The sequence below is a fragment of the Carya illinoinensis genome, chromosome 6, assembly GCF_018687715.1.
Source record: "Carya illinoinensis cultivar Pawnee chromosome 6, C.illinoinensisPawnee_v1, whole genome shotgun sequence".
NCBI classification, from domain to species: domain Eukaryota; kingdom Viridiplantae; phylum Streptophyta; class Magnoliopsida; order Fagales; family Juglandaceae; genus Carya; species Carya illinoinensis.
Window position 1 is genome coordinate 35938296 of NC_056757.1, and position 25609 is coordinate 35963904.

At 36.1% G+C, this 25609-nt stretch overlaps 4 protein-coding genes across 5 annotated transcripts; 2 read left to right on the top strand and 2 right to left on the bottom strand.

Moving 5' to 3' along the window:
* Positions 1–160: 160 nt before the first annotated feature.
* Positions 161–6073, bottom strand: LOC122312842 (inositol-tetrakisphosphate 1-kinase 3-like). 2 transcript variants are annotated; one of them, XM_043127487.1, is made up of 11 exons: positions 5338–6071; positions 3349–3430; positions 3065–3097; positions 2652–2772; positions 2418–2510; positions 2001–2120; positions 1729–1905; positions 1295–1350; positions 1111–1195; positions 620–762; positions 161–517 (listed from the first exon to the last, which is right to left on the bottom strand). In XM_043127487.1, the coding sequence occupies exons 1-10, from the start codon at positions 5523–5525 to the stop codon at positions 686–688; spliced, it is 1032 nt and encodes a 343-aa protein (XP_042983421.1). In that variant the 5' UTR covers positions 5526–6071; the 3' UTR covers positions 161–517; positions 620–685. The 2 variants fall into 2 exon arrangements, with proteins under 2 accessions (XP_042983421.1, XP_042983422.1); XM_043127488.1 differs by lacking the exon at positions 3065–3097 and having other exon boundaries at positions 5338–6073.
* Positions 6074–14280: 8207 nt separating this feature from the next.
* On the top strand, positions 14281–18465 carry LOC122314451 (pyruvate kinase isozyme A, chloroplastic-like). Its single transcript, XM_043130067.1, has 7 exons — positions 14281–15225; positions 15392–15479; positions 15705–15895; positions 16048–16166; positions 16673–16916; positions 17087–17321; positions 17822–18465. Exons 1-7 carry the CDS (start codon positions 14689–14691, stop codon positions 18148–18150), a joined length of 1743 nt encoding a protein of 580 aa, XP_042986001.1. The 5' UTR covers positions 14281–14688; the 3' UTR covers positions 18151–18465.
* Positions 18466–19908: 1443 nt separating this feature from the next.
* On the top strand, positions 19909–22783 carry LOC122314453 (tubulin alpha chain). Its single transcript, XM_043130069.1, has 4 exons — positions 19909–20132; positions 21025–21259; positions 21348–21718; positions 21959–22783. The coding sequence occupies exons 1-4, from the start codon at positions 20040–20042 to the stop codon at positions 22610–22612; spliced, it is 1353 nt and encodes a 450-aa protein (XP_042986003.1). The 5' UTR covers positions 19909–20039; the 3' UTR covers positions 22613–22783.
* Positions 22784–23085: 302 nt separating this feature from the next.
* LOC122314452 (F-box protein SKIP22-like) lies at positions 23086–25062 on the bottom strand. Its single transcript, XM_043130068.1, has one exon. It carries the CDS (start codon positions 24919–24921, stop codon positions 23350–23352), a length of 1572 nt encoding a protein of 523 aa, XP_042986002.1. The 5' UTR covers positions 24922–25062; the 3' UTR covers positions 23086–23349.
* Between the last annotated feature and the right edge of the window lie 547 nt (positions 25063–25609).

Consider the following 25609-nt stretch of genomic DNA (forward strand, 5'->3'; position numbering starts at 1 on the left):
CTCGAGGTCGAGTATTTTGAGTCGAGCCAAGCTCGACAAGTCAAAAAACGGCTTGATTAAACTCGATTATAGCCCTAATTGCAGGCTCCGGTTTTTGAACTCGAGGTTATGAAAAAGGCCAGGCTTCAGATAAATACTAGGAAATACCAAGAGAAAAATATACACAGGAAATCGGCACCACCCACAGTTTATATCATCAAGAATAAATGCGACATATAACGATTTGAAATTGTATAACCCAAAAAAGCTAATAACACTAACATAAGCGAAAAAGACTAAGGAAAGAAAGAAGTACAAAAGACAGGTAAAAAAAAGATAAAAAGCAAAGGACTAGTTATATTGAAAAGCTTCGCCTGTTCATTGATTACTGGATTCACCATGTCAAGAAATTCTGTTGGGGAAGGAAGGCAGGTAGAATTCAATCCATTACGAGAAAAGAATCGGTGACTGCCCCAACTTTTGTCTCAAATGGAAGTTTATGTGGACACACGAACACCACATACTCGCTCATTTTGGCCTAGAAACAGTAAGGGAGTATCAGAAATATAAATATAGCATAATGGTTTCGCTGAGAACCTATGTGTACATGGTAGTGGCTTGAGCAGAGGGCATTTCATACCAGTCAGTAAATATTAGATTTGACTGTTCTTCAATTTCCCAGTTAGGCCAACCCCTGCAAGAAGCATCATAACATTTTGCTTCCAGCAAAGCTCAGAAGGAAATCTGTAAATATGTGCTCGTAGTCCGGCATTTTCCCGTACCCTGCAGTGGTTTCAAAAAGTTGTTCAACCACCACAGTCTGAATGCAATCCTGGCATATAAACTAATGCTTTCATAGATTTTAAAACCGTTCTGAAGTCATTTTGCATTAGTCTTAAGCAAGTTTTACCATTCAAGCATCCTCCTAATCTATGCCCATTCCCATTTTACAGCAAAACAAAAGATGTCAATACCACTCCCACAATAGATATGAACTGTAAACATGTTGGAGAGCATTGCAATTCAACGGTTACAGTCTTGCAGAATCCAGAAATGAAACAACGGTATCAACCTAAATTGAATTGAGAACATAGAGTAAATTTGACTTCAATCCAAATAGGTTATACTTGCCAGGAAAGTAGTTGATGTCAATGACATAAAATACATCTCTGGTCCCATGCTCTCGAATTATATCCATATTGAACAACCGAAGACCCTAGAAAATAGAGCATAACAAAGTCAATAGGAACAAAGAATGACCTATTTATGGTATATATCACCACAAATAACAATAGGTTGAACAAGGAACAATTACCAATCGGGGACGGAGCTCCCTTGCAAGCTTCTCCAGCAGAAGTCGTGGAGGATGTTCTGCATTATAATATTACATGAAGTAGAGTGATGAGAGCTGTTAGGGCCAGCCAACTTATGAGAGAGCTCATTGCATGCCTCAGACACTTAAAAATCACTTAATTGGATCATAAGATTGATGAAATAATATCAGACTGCTTTACAAATGAACAAAAAAAAAAAAAAAAAAAAAGAGTGGATCAACCACTGTATCACTTACCCATTGAATTCTCATTTCTTGTATGTTAGAACTACCCTATTAATTGAGCTATAATTAATAAAAGAGAATTTAGAAATGTGTCACATATCAAAATAACAAAGTGTACTCTAAATATGTATTAACTGAGTTTTTTATGACAAGAAATTTGGGAACGAAACAATCAGACACAATTATCTCACCAGCAACACTAGGTTCCAGATCTGCATCATCTGCAGAAGCTGAAGCGGATGAAACCCTTGGGAAAGGGAACACGCCAGCAACTTTTTCTAGCTCATGCTTACTGAAATTAGGTAGAGAGAAACGCCTTACAACCTTTATGATTTCCCCAACAATGTAAACTTTGAAGAGAATGCCACCTAACAGTAAGGCAAATGGAAAATAAATAAATAAAATAAAATAAAACTTCAATAGTGGGTTAATTGAAAATGAAGGCATTCATGCAAACATATACCATGGTTAACAAACTCCTGAAGAACCAGAGGAGGTTCAAGTTCAGCAAGGGAGAACTGATCATAAGCAAGAAACAGTTCATGTGACTTGGTACTTCCATCCACAACCAAAGGCTTTACAACTGAAATATAATTAGACACGGGATGCATTAAAAAAATATGAAGTTAGGACACCCCCATACCATAATGATTATAGCAAGTATACAAATCCTATATATATATATATATATATTACCCACCCACCAACTGGTTGTCTCAATTTTAAGTGGTTTATGGTCAAACAAGACAGATCCACCAGCTACCAAGACAAAACCCAATAAGAAAATTGAGCTTAGAGGATCTAAACACTAAATCAGATACCGGTGGTTCCCCCCACCCCAGCCCCAATTCAAAGTGAGGAAAAAAACAGCAAAACATACCCAGTGGCAACTTTAACCCAGCTTTATTAACTTCATGAGGAATAGACGATGGATCTTTTGAAATGACCAGCTGCCTTGGAACACCAACCTTGCCTGAAAGAACAGTTAACGATCAGTGCAAAACTTAGCCCTTACTAACTATGAGCACTAGAGCACTACTTCCAAAAATAAAATAAAATGAAAAGGAAACAAAATAGATAATTCTCACAGTTCACTAGAACAGTAGAGGATTACCATGGCAGTCAGACAAGTTTAAATCTGCCACATCCTGAAGCATGGACTGACGATTGTGCAGATGTTCTATGGCATCTGGAGGATCAAGGACTGTCACTTCAGGATGTTTTTGCCTGTAATCCTTCCAAAGGGAAAGGAAAAACAGAAAAGAGAAAAGTAAGTACCACTCTAAGGGCACAACAAATGTTAAGATGACGATCATGATGAACTTATTATGATCATCATGATTATGGTGGTAATGATGACTAAAGTTACTGCGCTCTATCAATGAATTGAAAGAAATCATGAGTAGATTGCATCCGTATATATCATACTACAAGCTGTATGTCAAGAAAGTGCAGTATCACGAGTTCGGCTTCTAGTACAATGTTAGATGGAAAAACACAAGTATCGAAGAGTATAGATGGATAAACCTCAATGATGTTGCACCAATCCTTTCCTGACAACTGGAAAGAACATAAGGCTTATGAGTCATTTAGTTGAGTATTAAATATGTATTATCAACATAAAATGGAAAAGATATAGAAAAAAAAAAACAAAGAAAGAAAGAAAGAAAAAGGAAGGTCAAGCAATGGCATGATGACCAGTTTATGGTCAAAACACCATACACGACCAATCACAAAAGTAGCTTAACAATAAAATGGTCATTCTACAAGTGGAATAATAAGAGGCTTGCAAAGAAGAAATATTCTCTAACCTTATGCAAAACAACATCAAAAGGACCTTGATCTGACAGAGGCCTGTTTAAATCAATGGCTACAAAGAATATCCCCTTATTCCTACAGCACAAAATCCAACATTTTGTAGGTCAGGCAACAGTCCAGGAACTTCAGTCATCGAAGGATAAAGCTTCCTTCATTCATGGCACACTCAACAAAGAAAGTTAAATAATAGTTTTCGCTTCTTCCCAGCTAAGAGAGAATACATTCAACTAAACACTCAACAAAGCATTTCAGGTCAAATGGCCAGCAAACTGTTTCCATTTATTTATGCCAAACTTAAAAGCAACAACCTACAATTAAGCTACTTAAACATTATGGATAGCAATGATCTCATAAGTGATGTATATCAATGCTAATTTCCATGCAGTATGAAAGGAACAACCAGGAACAATATATTTATGTCAAAATAAAAGGTTCCAAATAATGCCAGTTGAGGCTCCAAACTGCTGACACATATCACTGTGAACAACAAAAGTTATCGGGGACAGTGTACAAAAATTAGTATATGATAAAAGGAAAATTCTTCTGGTCATCCTCACAGTTTATATTTATTTTAATTTTTTTAATTTTTTTATAATAAATATGTAGTATGTGGATGATAAATAGAATAATTCAATTAGTTTAATAAGAATAAAATGAAATAAAAATATAAAAAATAATATTTTAATATATAAAGTGTGTGGTGTGGGATGACGTGTAGCCTTCCTCCCGATAAAATATATAAAATGTTCTCATACAGATGTACTAGTTCCGTTGGCTGGGAGCACAAGCCGATAGACCAAGCAGTTAATATACCACAAAGAACAATGCTAAAGCCACCGAAAAAGTGAACCCTCCATTGTACAATAGTGCAAATTATATATATTAAATTTTAAAACTTTAAATTTCTTTAAACATTTTTTTAATAAATAAGAAGATATTTTATTAATATAAAGTATAAAGCCTTTAAACATTCGAAAAACAATTGCAAATTCATGAAAATCTCTTTCTTAACCTAAGTAAACAAAAAAATCCGTCACTTTTGGAACGCACCATTGTCGGTGGCCCAAGCATTTCCCTATCACAAAACACAAATTGCAGGAAATCTTTGGACACATTGGTAAATAACCACGCTAGACAGGAAAAACCCAATATTCTACAGTAAAACATCGATTTTATAATAAATTAAAGTGTGGTTGAGATGAGATAAAATAATTTTAAATAAAAATTAAAAATTGAATAAAATATTATTAAAATATTATTTTTTAATATTATTATTATTTTAATATTTTAAAAAGTTATATTATTTATTATATTTTAAATAAAAATTTTAAAAAAATTATAATAATAAAATGAAATAAAATGAAATATTTTTATCCACTAAATGGGGCCTAAGCATAGAAACTACAGGACAAGGCAACAGGATTTGGCTTGGGATTCCTCATTTGTGAATTTAAGTTAGGTTTGAGTATTGAGAAAGAAGAATTAATATTGTGAATAGTAATTAAAAAATATGTAAAAAATAATAATAAAATATTAAATAATAATAAAATAATAAATAATAGTAAAATATATTAAGAAGTGTGGAGCTAATTTCGATATCGGAACACAGCCGTCAAACGGCATATATGGTAGAATATTCTCGTTTTATAAAAAGAACATAAACTCAATAAACAGTACCGGTGGACTTAAGATACCCAGAAGGGAACCGATGAGTCAATCCAAACAGTTGCCAAAATTGGTTCGCGAGAGTGATCGTCTCTCGCCACTATCGACAAAGACAACCACCGTTGCAAAAGCCGCTTCTGCCGAAAAGTATCGACTCCAAACAAATAAAGACATACATATTTCTATATGATAAAAGGGCCAATTTCAATGCGATAAAAGCTAATTATCAATTGTACAAATCTTGGAAATTTAATTGGAATAGATGGAAACAATGGAAGAATTTGTCAGGAAACGAATTGGTACGAGTGGAATAATACCGAGCGAGGCCTATAAGCTTTGGCTGCAAGAAGCTCTTCTTCTTTTTAGATGTCAAGGCGTATCCGACGAGGAGGTTTTGCGACTGTAACTGAGGGAACCCGATGCCGGTTGAATACGTCTGCGAATTCAAGCTCTCGGCCACCTTCTCCTCTTCCTCATCTTCTTCGATTTCACCGTTCAACCTCATGCCCACGGGAAATAAAAAAAGAACTCTAATTGCAGAGATCAAACAGGGGATTGGAATTCGTTTTCTTGCTCTCTCTTTTTTTCCTGTTATTTTCGTGTCGCTGGTGTTTGTTTTGTTCAGAAAGACTGGGATGGTTTGTTATGAAAAATTTAGAATGGAGTTGGGAGCGGAATGTTAATGAAATGAACCGACTCAACCTGGGAAAGATGGAATCTTTTCATCTTGTTCTCTTCCTGTCACCCCCTCTCTCTCAGCGTAGAGACTAGAGAGGTGCGGCTGGGTTTCACTCTCTCTCCCTAGTGCCTCTTCTTGACAATCACCTACAGAGAGACCCTCTTTCCATGTATATGTACTTAAAAGAGAGAAAGTAGGTGCGGGTATTTATATATGAAACAGAATATTCAGTTTGCACAGAGAGAGAGAGAGCCCTGGGGAGGGTTGGGTTGCCGAAGAGACTTGCACACTGAATACGGCAAGCTTCAGATACATAATACAGATAACTATGATTTGATTCATGAGGAAGCAATGTTTGGAAGCTTCGCTGGGATATTTTTCATTGATTTTCCTTGTATATATCCCTTCTCATTCTCATGCTACCCCAGGCCATTACAATGAAATTTCTTATCATAATTTTTTTTTTTTAAAAAAACATTTTTAATGCAAAATGTCTCAGTTTATGTCTATTTCTCCTTTATTTTAAATTTTAAAATTCTAAATTCCCCATAACACATCGAATAATAACCAACACGTTGGCTTATTTTGAAATAGACTGTTTAGGAAGTGAAATGGAGAACATTTTCTTGTCCAAGATACGTACGTAGGTTACGTATAGATTCTCGCTAGCAAGGATTTCATGAATTTCACATGGGAATCCTCTCATTTTTATTTTAAAACTATTGTTATCGTGTTGGCCGGAAAAGTTGGCAGCTGGGACGGTTTAACAAGCAGAGGTTTATATATAACCACAGATGCATGTTTTTTTTCGAAAGTGAACGCCGGCCCCATGCAAGCCCGTTTACGTCGATATGGAGTTTGCTGTGGAAATAAAATTATTTTTAAATTATTTTATTGTTATTCATAAATATTTTATTATTATATAAAAATAATATAATACTAGTTATTATTATTTACAAATGATTTGAAATATTTTTAACACCCAAAAGCAGCATTAATTAATCATTGAAGTATATCATAGATTAACGTGAGATTTTGAGAACTTCGAATTCACCAAATTAACATGAAGAAGCTTGAATTTACATGATAATATTCTCATCGAATCAAATCCCATTATCTATTTAAATGTAGGCAGGAAGATTTCATTCCCCCATTAATTACTCAACTTAATCTGCATGCCTGGCCTGTATTTCTTTAAAAATCATGTCGGCATGCATGATGATCCTCGTGGTGAACACCTTTTGGTATCAAAATTGGTGAATGGACAGCTGCCTGCTACATGCAGGGCAGGCATCTTTTATAGATCATGGGTATAAAGGTTTCGGTATCAAAATGCATGGAAGTGGACAACCTGCGGGCAGCATCTAATTTGCCGTATATATGCAGCTAGGGTTGTAGAATCAAAAACTGATAAACGAACGAGCTTGATCGATCCCCGTGAGCGGATTCTCTTATCTTTTTTTAGCTGCTAATTCATGTTATACAGGTCGTCAAGTTGCGCGTTGAATTTGCAAAACTTGCAACTTATGCATCATCTGCATGCATCTAAATTAAAACATCATCTCTGTCGTCAACTTCCAAATCACCCCAAAAAGCGAATACATAGTACGTACCAAAATCATGTGAAAGCCTTTGGAATTATGGGGTTCCTAGCTAATTGGTATGCTTACTACGATCGAAACTCTCTTAAAAAAGTGCATTCCCAACAAAACTAAAATGTCAACAAAACTCAGACATCAAATAAGTAAAGGAAGTAGACAATGTTAATATTGATGATGCACCTCCAAATACGTCCCAATCAAGATGAGACAATGGCAGTTTACATAGGAGTGCAATAAGCATGCTTGAGACAGATTAAAAAAATCATCATAAAAGGAGACTCTTCAAATGTCATTAATAGTATAAACCAATCACATAAAATAAACAATTGGAAAGCAGAAGAAATAGCAAGAGACGCGCGTACACCAGATTCTTGCTAAAAGATCTCGAAGAATGGAGAGCAATAAAGATAAATCGATTCTAAAATTAATGCATGCATTTTATTGTGCAATGGACACTTTCAAAAATAAATTTGAAAAAAATCCTCTCAAAAAAATCTAGCCTTACTTGTTAGACTTTCATGGCAAGAACGATCCTCCCTAACTGTTAACTTCCTGTATTAACTCTTCTTTATTAAAGAAGTCGATTAAGAAAAAAATGAAAATACGTCCCATCTTTAATTTGTGGTAATATTAGTGTCATAAATAAGCAGAAACATCAATATTAAAATAATAAGTGAATTAAAATTATATACAATTTTAAGATAAGAATATAAAAATAATAATATGCATAGATCCTCTTGGATGTAAACTCTAATTAAGATAAACGATATTTTCGTAAACATTCATATAACATATCAATAAAAAAATAAATGATACTCCTATAAATATTTATAAAGCACATCCAAAATTTTTTTTATACCCAAATACAACTTCAATTATATGCAACCCCGTTAGATGACAAATAATATTTCTACAAACATTCATACAGCACGTCATCATCTTTTAAGAGCCTGTCGGTAGGAAGTAGGTTCTCGTTCTTTTCCTTTGTCACTTGGAATTCGATAGCTTGGGCGTACGTGCAGGCAGCTCATTCAAGTTATCGAAGCATCATGTCAGAAAATGTTGTTGTTGGGCTTGGAGAATATGCCTTTTGCCAAGAGCAGTACTAGAGAATATGCTATGCCTAATACTGAGAGAGGTGCCAAGATTAATCCTTGGTTTATGGCCATAGTTAACTGCATTAATATTGCATGCACACGCTACCCAAAGCTGTTGAACCACTCTAAATATAATCCATAGAATACGTATACACCTTGTTATAAACATACATTTCAAGTATTACATTGAGACACAAAAATATTACATAAAAATAAATTTATAAACTGATTACGTGATTTTATGTGATTCATAATAATTATTTTATAATAAAAATAATTTTATAATATAACATACCATATCAAAATATATTAGTCTGTGAGTTTATTTTTATATAATTTTTTTATGACTAAATATTTCTTAACGTAAATTAGTCATAGCTAGGTAGACAAATAGCTATGACTATAGGTTGAGTGATTAAATAGTATATATATATATTTGAAAAATATTTTAACTATAAAAGGATTACATAAAAATAAATTTATAAACTAAAATAGTTTTATATGACACGTCAGATTGTAAAATTTATTTTTATTATAAAATAAATCTAACGAATTCATAAATTGAAGTGATTATGAATATATATCAATTTATGAATTTTATATATTTTATATAATCTATTTATATCGATAGCAATTTTGTATATATTTTATATCTTTCTTTCATCACGAGACAAATAGATAGGCTAAAAAACACTTATTCCCCCGACAAAAAAAAAAAAAAATGATGCATTGCATGTAGAATACTTCAAGTGAATCAACGACGATTATGAGCCCAAACACAAAGGAAAAAGAACCGACTTAATTATGACAAAGATTTGGCAGTACTGGAAAAAGTTTACAACCAAGTAAAAGGACAAATTATTCAGAACATTGCATGCATGGTTTAGATCTACGATTGGTCTGACTAACGTTATTTTCTAGCTGAAAATCCAAAAAAGGCATATATAGGTATTCTTTTCCTGGCAAGTTGCATTCTGTTGCTAGCTAGTCAGTCCAAGTTGCATTGCATGTACAATTTTCCTTCACCTAATATCCTTTGTCCTATGCTCAGATCATTTCAAGACCCTTTCTCCGGAGATGCCAACTTCCTCTCTTTTCGGGCAAAATTCAAAACCTCAAAAGTATATTAGGTTTCATGGGCCAAATAAATAGTACGAACGAGAAGAGCTCTGCATGCCATCAGAGCTTTGGGGTACTGATCAAATTGGATTTGGGAGAGAATATGGGAAAAATAATATGATTCCTGTGAATCTACTCGATTTGAGGAACGATATTGAAACGTGTTTGTTAATTTTACAGGGCCTAGCTTTTAGTTATAAGGTAGGAAATATTGGGGAAAAAGATTGACAAAAGGTATGATGTAGGTTGGCGTAGGACCAAAGAAATGCAAGCATCTCTGCCAAACAGGTAGGCATGCTACTGATCTATAGGGGTTATCTCAAGTGGTATACAGTTGAGATGAAATGAGATGAGATATTTTAAATTGTAATGAAATTTTTGAATTAAAATGAGATGAAATAATTTCTGAAAAAAGTGTGTTTAAATAATAAAATGAGATGAGATAGTACTTTTTAATTTTTTATATTTGAAAAATGTGTGGATCCCATTGTTTTATAAATTATCCAAATTGTGCACTATTCATGTCAATTTTTACACTGTTCATGCAATATTCACGTTAGTTTTGCACTGTTTATATACTGTTCATGTCAATTTTAACTGTTTTATACTTTTTATTTATTATTTATTTAAGTAGATATTTTTAAAAAATAAAATATTACGTTTGGATAGTCAAAACTATACTATACTGTACAATTCCAAATGAAATGTTTTCATTTATATCGGATAACTAAACCGGGCCTTAGTTTTGGTGGTATGCTCTCTTTATAACTAAGATTGGAATTCTTTTAGGTGTAAATAATTTCTATAAGTCATTGAATTGAGAGATTTTTTCAATAAATTATCCAACATGTATTTGCAAAAAATTCCATTCCGAAGAGGCCTGAAAACCGACACTTTCGGTTCGGTAAAGGGACGAACCGACGCCGACCGACCAGCCTGCCTCACCTAATTTTGCCGACCGAGAACCGACCGTTCAAGGGGCTGCAACCGGCCGGAACCGATTCCGGTCGGTTCAGCGGTTTGGCTGAATATGCAACATATTTTTACTCGAGATGTCCGGAGGAGAGAATCGGAGAGAGAGGGAGAGGACCGAGAGCCGAGAGGTCCGGAGGAGAGAATCGGGGAAGACGGCCGGCTGCTGGGCTGGAGAACCGACAGCCGAGAGGTCTGGAGGTCGGGAGAGAGGACCGAGAGGTCAGACGGCGTGCGGCAGTGCGGGCGTGGGACTTGGGAGACAGGGAGCTGGGAGAGGCCGAGAGGACTGAACTCTGAAGTGTCAAAGTGAAGTCTGAAATTCTGAGGGAGCTGGGAGAGGCCGAGAGGGGAAGAGGCTCAGTTTTGCCCTAATACAAAACGGCGCCGTTTGGCATTAGGCCAAACGGCACCGTTTACTCTATGTATTCGAAACATATATATCAAGGGACGATGCCGTTTCACTCACTTAAGTGAAACGGCGTCGTTTTATTTATATAAAAAGCAAAAAAAATATATCAGGTTCGGTCGGTCGGCGTGTCGGTTCATGAAGAACCAAACCGCACGCCGAACCGACCGAAATCGGTTCATAGATTTTTCTACCGACCGCCGACCGGTTCTTTGCCGGTTTCGGCCGGTTCCGGCGTCCTGAGGTCGGTTCCGGTCGGTTTAGGTCGGCTTCTCGGTTTTTTGTACACCCCTAATTCCGAATACTTGTGGACCCCTAATTCTAGAACATCGGATACCAATAAAATTAAAAAATAAAAATAAAAAATAAGCATCATCCAACTAAAATATTTAGAAGAACGACTCTGCTGCGTATAAAATACGATAAAATTTGGAAACAAGATAGCACCGGGAAGAGAAGCTGCATGTATGTCCAAACCAAAATGTCAAATTCTTTCGTACTTTATCTTTTCTTGGCTAAACTCTTTAATACTCTATTTCAGAGGAATGGAGCTGAAATTGTAGAGAATTGTAAAATGGAAAGTTATACAAATTTACATTATATTTATAAAAAAAAAAAAAAGATTTTATAATCTATTTAATCGTATCAAGTTATACAAATTAATTATTTTAAAATTATAAAATAATTTTCTACAATTCTTTTCTTGAGCCTAATATTTTTCTTTTTTATTTTTTTGTTTCGTAATACAAAAAATAACAGAAAAACAATTCGGACGCAAAAGCAATTCGTACACAAGCCAAAATTAAAAATTAAAAAAGAAAAAAGAAAAAGCCCTACAAAGTAGGAACAAGTTTATGTCCAAGCCCAAATTTTGCTGAGAAAAATTATATTTATATTTATAGAACGCTTAAGTATCGTATATTTATTCTTTTAAAAGTAAGTAAATATAAAAATTTCATTTTTCAAATAAAAATTTTATTATTATTTTAAAAAAATATATAACACTTTTATAATAAATATCTATATGTAATATTACTTTAATTAAATAACATGCTAATAAATTCATCGACTTGTTTTTCTCGTAGACAAGTTGATAATTTGAGATGGACACCTCTATTTTTATAGAGTCTTACATCTCAGAATGACTGTGTCATTAGATAGTTTTTTTTAATTTTTTTAGATAGTGTCTAAGACAATGAAAGTTGTGTGCGGAGAGTGTATAACTGATGAGTAGTTGGCTTGTAATGAGAACTTGTACCTAGATTTATTGATTACAGCTATAACTTTCTTTATTCATAAATTGAATTGAAATCTATTTCAAAAAATAATAATAATTTTTACAAATACAGCACGAGATTCATATGGCACATTAAACGGAAGACTTGCATGATTTTTCTCTTTCAACGAGAGACAAGCTTAGCGATGAGATATAGGAGTGGCAATATGTTACACGACCCGTTAACCTAATACGAACACAATACAATAATAACGGGTTAGAGTTTGGTCTTAACGGGTTCGGATCAAAACGAGTTGACTCGTTAATATACGATTGCTTAACAAGTTAATAACGGATCAACCAGTTTTAACATATTATGAAAGTTAAAGTTACAATTATACTATTATACCTAAAACTAAAATTGTTAGAATTTCAATTTCAATATTTTTATTATCTAGATTGTAATTTTGGACTTTTAGTTAGTTTTATAGTTTTTTTTATATTGTGATTTTAACATTTATATAAAATTTTATTAAATTTAATCAGGTCAAACGAATTAATTTCGGGTATATTCAATCCATTTATATAAAACAGTTTGAAATGGATCATATTGTGCCGTGTTAACCTATTTCGTAATATTTACTAATGGGTCAAAACGGGTTGACATGATATGACCATTTATGTTAACGGGTCGTGTTAAAATTTGAGATTTTGACACGATAAACTTAACATGTTGAGTTATAATTGACCTATATAATAGAATATACATGCTTTAACACGACACGATTCGTTAATACGATTTGACACTCCATTAAAATAGGGAGTGCGACACAATGACAGCACGCAACCCACTTGTTCAGTGTCCCTATTCCGTACAAATTTTTCATGTGGAAATCAATGTTGTATTCCTCTTTCCTCCATTACATTGCAATCTCATGCCCTGCCCACAACGCCGAATACTTTGTGATAGCATTCCCCATTCTATTTTTTATAAAAAAAAATTTATAATTTAGTTAAAAATTATATTTTTAAAATTTTTTATTAAATTTTATTTATCTTTTAAAAACTTCCTACATCTTATTTCTTATTTTTTCTCTATTATTTATCTATTACTTTTTTCTCTCACTTTCATTTACAAACCTAAGTACTCAATATTTTTTCTTATATTTTGAATTATTACTCTAGTAAATATTTTAAACAAAAATTAATTTTTTTTGAGGACATGATAATAATTTTAAAATTAATTTTTTATTATAGATTTTTGTAATTATTTAAATTATTTTTAAAATTATTATTTAAAACTATAATAAATATGAGTATAAGAAAAAGTGTAGATGATTGGAAGAATAATTTATTCTATTTATTAAAATAAAATATTGATAAAAGATAATTTTGGAGATGAATAGTGATTCACTATATTTAAAGAATCACTGTTTATCTCTTAAATCTTTTTCTTAAAATAAAGATTTAGATGTAGGAAGAATTTTAACCAAAATCTTAAAATGAACCTCAAATTATAGATACGGGAAATGGGATAGGAATGCTTTTACCCCACTTTCCTCTCATGGTCTCACTCTATTTTTTTACTATTATATTTAGATTCATTTGGAGTATTTATTGAATTCTAAACTTTTGATCACCTTCTCGTTTATCTCTCTTCTATACCCTTCCTTAAATGTCTGTTTGATCAATAAAATTTAAGAATATGTTTAGATATTGAGATAATTTTAAATAATTTAAGTTGATATATAAATAATAATATTTTATAAATTTTATTAAGATATATTTAAATATAAATAAATCGAAATATATATTTAAATATATATAATAAAGTAAGAGGAGTTTAATTTTTAAAAAAATAAAAAAATTCATCCCAACGACTAAACACGACCTTAAAAATTAAAAGAAAATTTTATGTGCTGTCATTTTTGTGGACTTCTTTGTACAGTCCAGTGATATGATTAGTTGTGTATTAAAAAGAAATTAATCCAACCAATCATATCAATAGAGTGCACAGAAAATATGTAAAAATGACTGTACTTAACATTACTCAAAATTAAAAACCTATGTGCGCCTGACGAGTCTGAAACCCAACCAAACAGACGCTATAAATGAGCCCACAACACTAATGCAAAACTGCAGGGAAAGTGACACCACAGCCGACACCAAGCAGAGCAAAATCTAAACCCTGAAACAGAAGTTGACCGTTAAACTTGGACAGCTGCCTTGGCAGCCTTGCCCAGCTAGTACTGTCTACTACCGCCCTTTCACTTGTCGTCAATTTTTCAAATTATTTAATGCAAACAACCTAATATAGTGAGGCACTTTGGTGTTGCATACCAATTAAACTAGGGTTTCTTCCTTGACTTTTTTAACAGAAAATCCCCAGGGCCCCCTTCTAGTTGCCTTGTATTCTCCAATACCCAAAACCCTGCGGAGTTTTCGATACCGGGTGCTAAAACTTATCGAGAGCACTGGTTTCTTTACCAATCCAAGTGCTTTCAATCCCAAGTAATATCTTTTAGCTTGATCTTTTCATCGAGGAGTTCATTTTGAGAGCACTGGTTTTCGATCCATGGAGATCGTCCGGGATTTAAGCCTAATGTGCGGTCGAATCATCACTAAAAACTCGTGTTTGGATTCGAAGAATCGGGTTTTTGGAGCGCCGCTTTTTGGTGGCGGATCTCGTTGTGACGAGGGGAAGTTTAAGGGAAAGGTTGGGTTTGGAGTACGGGCAGCGGTACAAGTGGGCGTGGAGGGATCGGAAGGTTTGCGTGAGTTGAAGAGCTCAAGTGGGGTTTTGGAGTTTGATGTGGTGTCGGAGGGTGACTTGAGGGAGAAGGAGTTCTCGAGGATGAGGAAGACCAAGCTCGTGTGCACGATTGGGCCCGCGTGTTGCTCGTCGGAGGAATTGGAAAAGTTGGCATTGGGAGGGATGAACGTGGCTAGGCTTAATATGTGTCATAATGCGAGGGCCTGGCACCGAGATGTGATTAGGAAGATTAAGAGGTTGAATGATGCAAAGGGGTTTTGTGTTTCGGTGATGATTGATACTGAAGGTACTCAGATTCATGTCGTGGATCACGGGGCTCCTTCCTCTGTCAAAGCAGAGGTAACTACATTGAAATCACTAATTTCTTCTGGTTTTTATGTCTTAGATATAGCTATCAATTTGGAAAAATATGTGTACAGCATCTTTTTATGTCTAGTTCTCTAATGATGATCTATTATAGGAAAGATGCAATTTTGATGAGTTTTTCTTTTACTTGGATGATCAGGATGGTTCAATCTGGCTGTTTACTGCACAAAAGTTTGACGGTTCGCGTCCATTCACGGTTCAAGCCAACTACGAAGGTTTTTCAGAAGGTAGTCGCATATCGCTGTTAATAGAATAAAAAACCAGCTCCCCCAACCAACCTGCCCAATCTCTGATCTCTCTCTCTCTCTCTCTCTCTCCCTCTCTCTCTCTCTCTCTCTCTCTCTCTCTCTCTCTCAATAACCTCAGTGATATTCAATTTTTTGAGATTTATGTTCTCAATTAAATTTACTACTTGCACCTATAAAAAAAAATTAAATTTACTACTTGTCCAGGTATCGAGGTGGGAGATGAACTTGTTATTGATGGTGGAATGGCAGGGTTTGAAGTAATAGAAAAGATTGGGAGTGATTTACGTTGTAAGTGTAGAGACCCTGGTTTATTCCTACCTCGGGCTAAATTGAGCTTTTGGAGAGATGGGAAGCTTGTGGGAAGGAATTATGGGCTTCCTACTCTATCAACTAAGGTCGAGCTGACATGCTTTTGTTCTTGAAATTTGTTTTCCTGATCAAAACATCATTAATGCTGACATGCTATTCAGTCTGCAGAGGAAACTGCAAAACCCGTAATTTAAGCAATATCTTTTGATGCTCCTAAATTCACTATTCATATCCACAGGATTGGGCTGACATTGAATTTGGAGTTTCTGAAGGTGTCGATTTCATTGCCATGTCATTTGTAAACGATTCTGGTCCCGTCAGGCATCTTAAGAACTACCTCTCCACCAAATCATCCAAGTAAGGATTAGGCTATCACAAAAAATTTATTTTAATCTCCTTTTCCTGTGGTTACATATTATTACTTATTTTTCCTCCTCTTGAGCAACCTGATTTCTTCAAAAATACTATGATATTAACACTAGTGTCTCAGAGCTTGGATCTGACCAATCTTAATACTCGCTTGTATCAAACAGAGCCCAAATATTTATCTTTCACATCAAGTCTCTCCTTACCATGTTTTCTGTCTTAGTTATTCCTGGTGAAGATGAACTGGTTGTCATGCTTGTGATGTGGTGTTAAAAGTATTGATAGATATCATGCTCTAGTTATTAAGAAGTTAGTATGCTCTACTGATAAAAAAAAAAAAAAAATTGTAGGTAGTAATTATGCTTTATTTAGCACTTGGAACTTGGGATATTTAGGCTTACTAGTTTGCTCCTTTTTTAACTTTTTGTTATAAGTAGGAATGCAGATTTTATTCTAGTTTGCTGTTTTTGCTTTGAATCAATTTGCTTGCTTTTCAGATCCACAAGGGTATTGGCAAAGATAGAGAGCTTGGAGTCTCTTCAGAAGTTGGAAGAAATCATAGAGGCGTCTGACGGAATCATGGTGGCTCGAGGTGACCTTGGAGTCGAAATCCCACTCGAACAGATTCCTACTGTGCAAGAAGAGATAATTAATGTTTGCAGGAAGCTAAACAAACCAGTGATTGTAGCTTCTCAGCTTCTCGAGTCCATGGTTGAATATCCAATCCCAACACGTGCTGAGGTACCTCCACCACTATCATTATTTTGGTAGTGAGGAATTCTGTTTTTTGTTTTTTTTTTTTTGGTTTGGGGGGGGGGGGGGGGGGGGGATGCTTGGGAAATAATGTATAAAAAAGTCTTGGCGTTTCAAATGTATATTATTTGACTATATATATAATTTGGTGCCATTAGGTTGCTGATGTTTCTGAAGCAGTTCGGCAGTATGCAGATGCATTGATGTTGTCTGGTGAGTCAGCCATTGGTTTATATGGACAGAAAGCTCTCTCTGTCTTGAGGATGTCCAGCAGTCGAATGGAAACTCAGGGTCGTGAGGACAATCAACAAAGTCTTGTCCATTCGTATCAACTGGGAGCATCATTGCCTGATCGCATTGCTGAACAGATATGCAATTGTGCTGCAGAAATGGGTAATCTCACTTCTCCACTGTCTAAATTCATTCTATTCCGAGTTCAAAAACCATCTAAATAGCAGCTGTTAGCTCTTGCTGGAGTTTGTTACTAAAAAGTGTTCATATATCAAGTCATTGTCTCATTTGTCACTGCGTTCAAAGTTCAAACACAATTGTTTTGCTCAGATTCTGACGGTATGAGGAAAGTGAGAATTAGTTTATGGTGTGTCATTCTATGAAAGTATAGGTTAATACACAAACTTTTGCTCTGAGAGGCTGACTTCCAAGCTGCGGTACATAACTGCTTTCTGAAGTGGCTTCAGTCTACCTTCGGTCACAAAAAAGTAAATTGCACTTTGAGAACAATAATCTGTCTCTCGCTCTCACCATCTCAAGTGCGCACGCGCACAAAAAAAAAACTATGTCCGCACACCAATGACTTGGCCTGTGATGCTTAAATGCAAGTTTCAGTTGTGTTCATATTTTTTGTACCTCACAACCGTGTGCTCTGCCTGCAGCTAACAAACTTGGTGTGGATGCAATCTTTGTGTACACAAAGCATGGACACATGGCATCACTCTTATCACGGAACCGTCCAAACCCTCCAATAATTGCATTCACGAATAAGGATAGCACCCGAATGGCTCTGAATCTGCAGTGGGGAGTGATTCCCCTCCTCCTTGATCTATCAGATGACATGGAAGCTAACATCTCGAAAAGCATTGATCTAATAAAATTGAGAGGGATGTTTAGGGAGGGGGATGCTGTGTTGGTCGTCTCAGATGTCGCCTCAACCCGTGCAACCCCAATGGCTTTCCAATCAATCCAGGTCAAGACCATCCATTAGGGAGGCATTTTTACCAGGACATATGGACAATGCTGTGTAACTCGATCCTCAATGTGAGTATTGGATCATACTTGGGATTGCAATTTTGACGATTTTATTATCTATTAAAAATTGGGAGGGAATTAAGAACAGTTTCCTGCCTTTGTCTTACTCCACCATTAGTGAACACATGAAGGAGAGCAAGAAAAAGATGAAGGGTATGTTTGGAAACATAGCTATTCTCAGACTACTTTATTATTATTTACAAACAGCTCACTTCATATATGATTTGAGATATTGTTAACATTCAAATAAAGCCGAAGCCTCTTCTCATTATCTTATTGCATTACAACGCATCATGCTTGGCATTTTACAGAATCTAAATTTGAGTTTCTTCATCTTTTCTGTCAGTGTTTTGGATCAAATTCTCATTATCTTATTAGGCTTCTTTAAGTCTTTGCTCTAATTCATTTTTTCCCACCCTAAAATTAATAAAGAAGTTTCCACGTCAATTTTCATTGAAATTTCTTGTATTTTCAATTATATTTATTTACTTAATATAGTTTAGTAATTGTTCATTTAAATGGTTAAGATATAAAAGTATTTAAATTAATTATATTAACGGAAAATGATACAATTTTCAGAACAAAGAATATAACTTCCCATCACATAATTTCAATTGGCTTTGGTACCCTCTCTCTCGCCCTGTCAAAAAAAGTTGCCAAAAGGGATGTAAAGAAAAAAAAAAAAAAAAAAAAAAAAATCAAAAAACCGGTTGGACCGGTGTGGTACCGGTTTTAATATTTATGAAAATATGAAAACCGGTTAAATCAAACATGACCAATATATATTTATAATTTCTTATATTATATTATATACTAAATTATTAATTAATATAACATAAAATTTTAATCTTAAACATAGATATTAATATTAAGTTATTAATATAAACTTACTTTTGATATATATATTAAGGATAAATACATTTTTAGCATAATAAATTATTATAATATATATTTTTTATAAATATATTTTTACACATTTGATCATATATACTCGTATAAAAGTATAGAACTTTTATAGACTATAATTAAATTCAATATTATACTACTATATGTTAATCATTTGAAAATAATGTATTTATACTATAATATAAATATACTAATAGTTTAGTACATGTAAATATATTCTTACTAACATAAATTATCCATAAAATCCAAAAAATTAGACTGGACCGGATCAAAATTTAGTATATGTAAATATATTCTTACTAATATAAATAATCCATAAAATCTAAAAAATTAGACTGGACCGGATCAAAATTGAAAAAAATTAAAAGTTTCGATTTTGATAGTAAATTGATTCAGTATTGGTTCACAAAATTTTAAAATCAGTATATACCGACTTTGTTTTAAAAAATATAAAAACATTAGATAGAATGGGGCTGACTAGACCCTAGTTGCCAAAGAAACAACCAAGCAACGAAGTAGAATGGTGCATTGTAAAATATAAAAACTGGATTGAGGAAAAGCCCAGCCTCATAGCCAAACAGAACGTTGTTGATCACCAGCTGCCTGCAGGCCACTAGGCCGCTCGGAGCCTCGGGCGGCAAAATTTAGTAATTCAAAAATCCAAAAAATGAATAACCATAGTTAGTAGGTTGGTTAGGCAAACCGCCACTCACAGACTGCCAACTCAATTCGCACTGGCTCAACCAACGCCTATGGTTAAATCTCTCTCTCGCTCCTCCCCACCTGCTATATATCACACCCAACCCCGTGCTCTTCCAGATCTATCACCACCAGTTTTCACCAGAGGGCGTCTTGATAAACGCCTTCGATCTTTATTTGTGCTCTTCCCTCCCTCGCTAAATCATCCTCACGTAGTTTGTACTTCACTTACTAGAGAAAATGAGAGAGTGCATCTCAATCCACATTGGTCAGGCTGGTATTCAGGTCGGCAACGCCTGCTGGGAGCTTTACTGCCTTGAGCATGGCATCCAGGTCTTCTTCTTCTTCCTTCTCTTTCCATTGTTTTAGTACGGATATAGAAATATCTCTAAGATGCTTTTGTTTGGTAATATCTGTGGTTTTCTCCGCTGACTGCGTTTACGTTTGGTCAGATCTGCAAGTTCCGCACCTCATTTTGGTCGTTTTCTTTTCGCTAGACCATTTTTATTCGTAGATCTGTGTTTCTTCAATATCATTTTCTCACCGACTAGTTAATTTGATTCTTGATATGTAGTACCTTTTCTTTCGTTGGTGCATGTTTTTAGTTCGTTAGATCTGCCTGTTTTGGAATCGGATCTGCCTAATGTACCTATGTTAAGACTGAACGTTTTTATTTTTCAAGGCTCTGTTTCGATCTGATAAAATGATTATCATAAAATTGAAAGGGAGACCAATGTTAACGATCGCTCGCCAATACGTTTCATTTCCAAGCTTCTCACGTAATTTCTGTTAGTTGAATATTACTAATCGCTGATTGGTTTGGCTGCATGCTGCTACCTGTTGATTGTGTAACTTGCCTTTTCTTTTAAGAATCACATGTTTGTCGTATTGGTTTGACATGACTTGGAGCTTATTTGAATTTCTTTTTCAAAGTAATCTATGCTCAGATTATAGGGATATGCTTTTTTACATCTGAAAAAGAGTAAGATGCTCCCTCATTTAATTAGCTTACTCATCAGAGACGGAAATCTCTAATAGATCGTTTTGAAAATTGTGGATACTTGTCTGCATGAGAACTGGTGATTTAATTTGTACCTCAATTTTTGGTGGTATTTTGAAGCCATTAAAATAGGTGGGATGAACATTTCATGCGCCCTTTTTTAGTCCATGTTCAAGTATCTGGTTTGATTGGTAAGTTGCTAACTTCTTTTTAAAATTTTTGCAGCCTGATGGCCAAATGCCTGGTGACAAGACCGTTGGTGGAGGTGATGATGCCTTCAATACTTTTTTCAGTGAAACCGGTGCTGGGAAGCATGTCCCTCGAGCCGTGTTTGTTGACCTAGAGCCTACTGTCATTGATGAAGTGAGGACCGGAACTTATCGCCAGCTCTTCCACCCTGAACAGCTTATAAGTGGCAAGGAAGATGCTGCTAACAACTTTGCCCGTGGCCACTATACCAGTAAGCATGTCGCACTTACCTCTGCGTTTTCTTTTTCTTTCTGTAGTATGTCAATTGCAGAGTATGAAAAGTCAATTTCCGGTTTCAGTTGGCAAGGAGATTGTTGATCTGTGCTTGGATCGAATCAGAAAGCTTGCTGACAACTGCACTGGCCTCCAAGGATTCCTGGTATTCAATGCCGTTGGTGGAGGCACTGGTTCTGGGCTTGGCTCCCTTCTCTTGGAGCGATTGTCTGTCGACTACGGCAAGAAGTCAAAGCTGGGTTTTACAGTCTACCCTTCTCCTCAGGTGTCCACATCTGTTGTTGAGCCATACAATAGCGTGCTCTCGACCCACTCCCTCCTGGAACACACTGATGTGGCTGTACTTTTGGACAATGAGGCCATCTATGATATTTGCAGGCGCTCCCTTGATATTGAGCGACCTACTTACACCAATCTCAACCGCCTCGTCTCTCAGGTAAGCAGCTGCACGGTTATAATGTTGGAATCTGTATTCTGATGTATTTGATATTTGTCAATTGTTTTACCTCAAATTGTGATAAAAATCGGGGAAGTACCCCCTTTTTTTCCTCACTGGCATATTCGTGTTTTTTACTCGTATAAAATGAATCTCAGTGGAGGAAAAATTCTCTAGCATCACAAAATATAGTATCACATTTGTTTATTTGTATTTTTATTTTTTATTTTTGGAATTCAGGTGATCTCCTCTTTGACTGCCTCTCTAAGGTTTGATGGTGCCCTGAATGTGGATGTGACTGAATTCCAAACCAACTTGGTCCCTTACCCAAGAATCCACTTCATGCTTTCTTCTTATGCACCAGTCATCTCTGCAGAGAAAGCATATCACGAACAACTCTCTGTTGCCGAAATCACCAACAGTGCTTTTGAGCCGTCGTCTATGATGGCCAAATGTGACCCTCGCCATGGCAAGTATATGGCATGCTGCCTCATGTACCGTGGTGATGTTGTGCCTAAGGACGTCAATGCAGCTGTTGCTACCATCAAGACAAAGCGCACCATTCAGTTTGTTGACTGGTGCCCCACAGGATTCAAGTGCGGCATTAATTACCAACCTCCCACCGTTGTTCCAGGAGGGGACCTGGCCAAGGTGCAGAGGGCTGTTTGCATGATTTCAAACTCAACTAGTGTGGCCGAGGTGTTCTCGCGCATTGACCACAAGTTTGATCTCATGTATGCAAAGCGTGCCTTTGTGCACTGGTATGTGGGTGAGGGCATGGAAGAAGGAGAATTTTCTGAAGCTCGTGAGGATCTTGCTGCCCTGGAGAAGGATTACGAGGAGGTTGGTGCTGAGTCAGCAGAGGGGGAGGATGATGAAGGCGATGAGTACTAAGAAATCTAAAATTTATCCTGTGTGATTTCGGCGGAATGATGTCATATTTTGGCTGGCTGGCCTGCGTGCTTTTAGTATTTTTCTTGTCTTTTCAAGGGTTGTGTAACATGTGTCACAAAACCCAAGTTCCATTCCTAATTTCTATAGCCAGACTATATTTGGTGCGTTTTACGTTTGGTTTTTCTTGTCCTTACTGGTCTTGAATTCTTGACCTTTTTCTTTTATCTCCCATGGAAAAATCGATTTCCTCGTGGAAAAAGCCTGGCAGGTTATAGCCGTGTGAAACAAGGGACCGGGATGGATCAAATGACTGCCGCTACTTAAGCAACTTGTCTGCTGCAGCGTCCCCATCTTACTTCGAAAGTTTAATAACCATAGTGCTCTCAATCCTTCTCTAAAGGCAAAACACCACCCTCTGCTCACCACCAACATGCTTATGAACTAAAAAATCGTAAGAAAACAAGAGAACCGACTTAGTGAAGTAGAAATACCATTATTAAGAAGAGAACATCATTCATTTTCCCTTGCAAACGTCATCCACACTACTAACAATTAGAAGAAAATTACTTATTCAAAAAATAAAAAAAGAGAGAAGAATCCAAGTTCCTCCACATAAACTCTCAAAGCAAACTAAGCTTGACATTCTAGTAATACGTCTGAACATCGTACTTATATATATAGACTATAGAGAGAGAGATAGATGCATGATAACAGAACACGAACAATGAGCCACCAAACTAGACATCGGTACCTCCTGGTCCCAGAATACAACGTGGTGTGAAGTTCCGCCTTAGTTGTAACCGCGGAAATACCACGGTATGTCGTCCAATGTGAAGCGGGACGCCAAGACCCGGCAGGCGGTCATAATCTCCCCCCACCATTGGAGGAGGAAACCCGATTGGATTAGGGTCCCTTCTTACTGGTAGTAAAACCCCTCGGCATGACCAAGCTTCCCTCTTCCTCTTCTTGTTGCTCTCCGACACAAACTTATCCTTCCATGGAATCGATTCCCGCGCTGCAATCCCTCCTCCTCCCCCTCCGAATGCCTCCTCAAACTTGCGTTTCCACAGCTCATTGTTGGAAGACAAATATCGCAATTCCGAACACACACATCCCACCTTTGCCAGATCGACTCCGGGAAGAGACTCCAAAATCTTAAGCTTAAGCTCCGCATGGAGGCGCATGAAGCACGGGGGAGGCACTAGCCCAGCCCTTTCACAGAGATCAATCAAGAGTGGCAATGCAAGCCCATCCTTCACAATCTTCCAAAACTCAAAAACCTCACTTTCTGGGTACCCATCTTCGTCGTTAGTCCTATCACTAGAATCGCCGTTCGCCAAACCTATCGCCGGCGCAAACCTATTCTCATTCAAACACACCCTGTACAACCCCGACTTGCCCCCAGCCAGAGACCCGTAAATATTGATAAAGTGCCCCAAACTCTGAAACTTCAAAACAACACTTTCAGGCACCTTAGCAGCATATCCATCATCATTACCTAGGAGCTCTGGCAGAGTGTAACAAAGCGACATCGTGAACGCGTTCGAAGGCCACTCATCCGCAAGATGAAAACGGTCGATCCGAATACCGGAGATGGAATCGAATCCGACGAAACCGGACTCCAAAAGAACCGCGTGAACCGCAATCACCAAGAGCTTGTGGTCCCCGCCGTAATCGCCCAATTCCTCCCCCAGTATCCTTCTCAGAAAACACCGCTCGTAAAACTTCTTCCCCGATGATGAAACCGACCCATCAGCCACTTCCACGGTTTCAGCACTCGAAATTTCTAGGGTTTCTTCGTAATCTGAATCCGACACCAGGGACCCGCCCTGTTCCTGAAGAATAGTTGAATCACTCATGTCGGAGTCAGCAACATCAGGCCATTCTGGCAGCCCTTGTACGGACGGATCAGGAATTAGAGTTTCTGGATTCGAGGACATTTCTCCTAGGGTCTTAGGTTCTCGAGTAATTTCAGACCCGGTGTCTCGATTAGAGAATCTAGGGGCTAGGGCTTGAGAGTTTTGTACGGAATCTCGGACCCGGGTTTGGATTGGAGAAGAGGAGAAGCCGGCGGGATCGAAGGTGAAGTAGAGAAGGTCACCTGAGGTAATTCCGAGGGAGTGCAGGGACGCCTCGGGTGAGGAGGCCTGGAGCTCGTCCTTGCGATTGAGAGAGATATGAAGAGAAGAGGAAGAGGAAGAGGAGATTGATTGAGAGAGGGTTTCTTGAAGTTGTTGGAGAGTAGAAGGTGTGGGAACTTCGATTCTGAGGGTTTGCTTGGATTCGACGGATCTAAGTCTCAGTTTCATGGTTGCAGTTGCATCAGGATTAAGTCTAAATTCACGGGGGTTTGTTGCCGAAGCCCAAAGGGAAATTTGAGATTTCGGAAAACGATTGAACGAAACCTTTGGAAGGGATGAAGATGAGCAAGCGTTTTATGCGGTCTCAAACTGAAGTAAAATCATTTAAAAAATAAAAAATTATTATTTATATCTTTTTTTTTTAATAACTTTTTTTTCTCGTCAAGTAGGAATTATAAATAAATACAATTATAATTACAAAATCATATTAAAGCATCATAAATTAAAATATTATAAAATAGCATGTCGATAAATATTAGAATATTGAAAATTAATGCACTTCATATTCTGTTTTTCTTTCTTATCTAATTTGTTAATGTTAGTAATAAAAAAAAAAAAAAAAAAAAAAGGAGTCCTCTACAGGGCCGCATGGCCCGCATGCACGGAAGAAATGCACCACATTTGAAAAAAAATAATTATATATAAAAAGCACCACAATCAAATTATAAATAAAATAAAGAATTAGTAATTTCTTCGAAATTAGTTGAGTTTTTGTTCCTAATATCCCTGCTAATATAAAATATATTTGAAGTTCGAGCCATGTTTAATTGGATAGGTATCATATTAAGTGAATTTCTACATTCTAATATGTAAGTAAAAATGATATTTATAATCGTAAAATGCGTAAGTGCTGTAT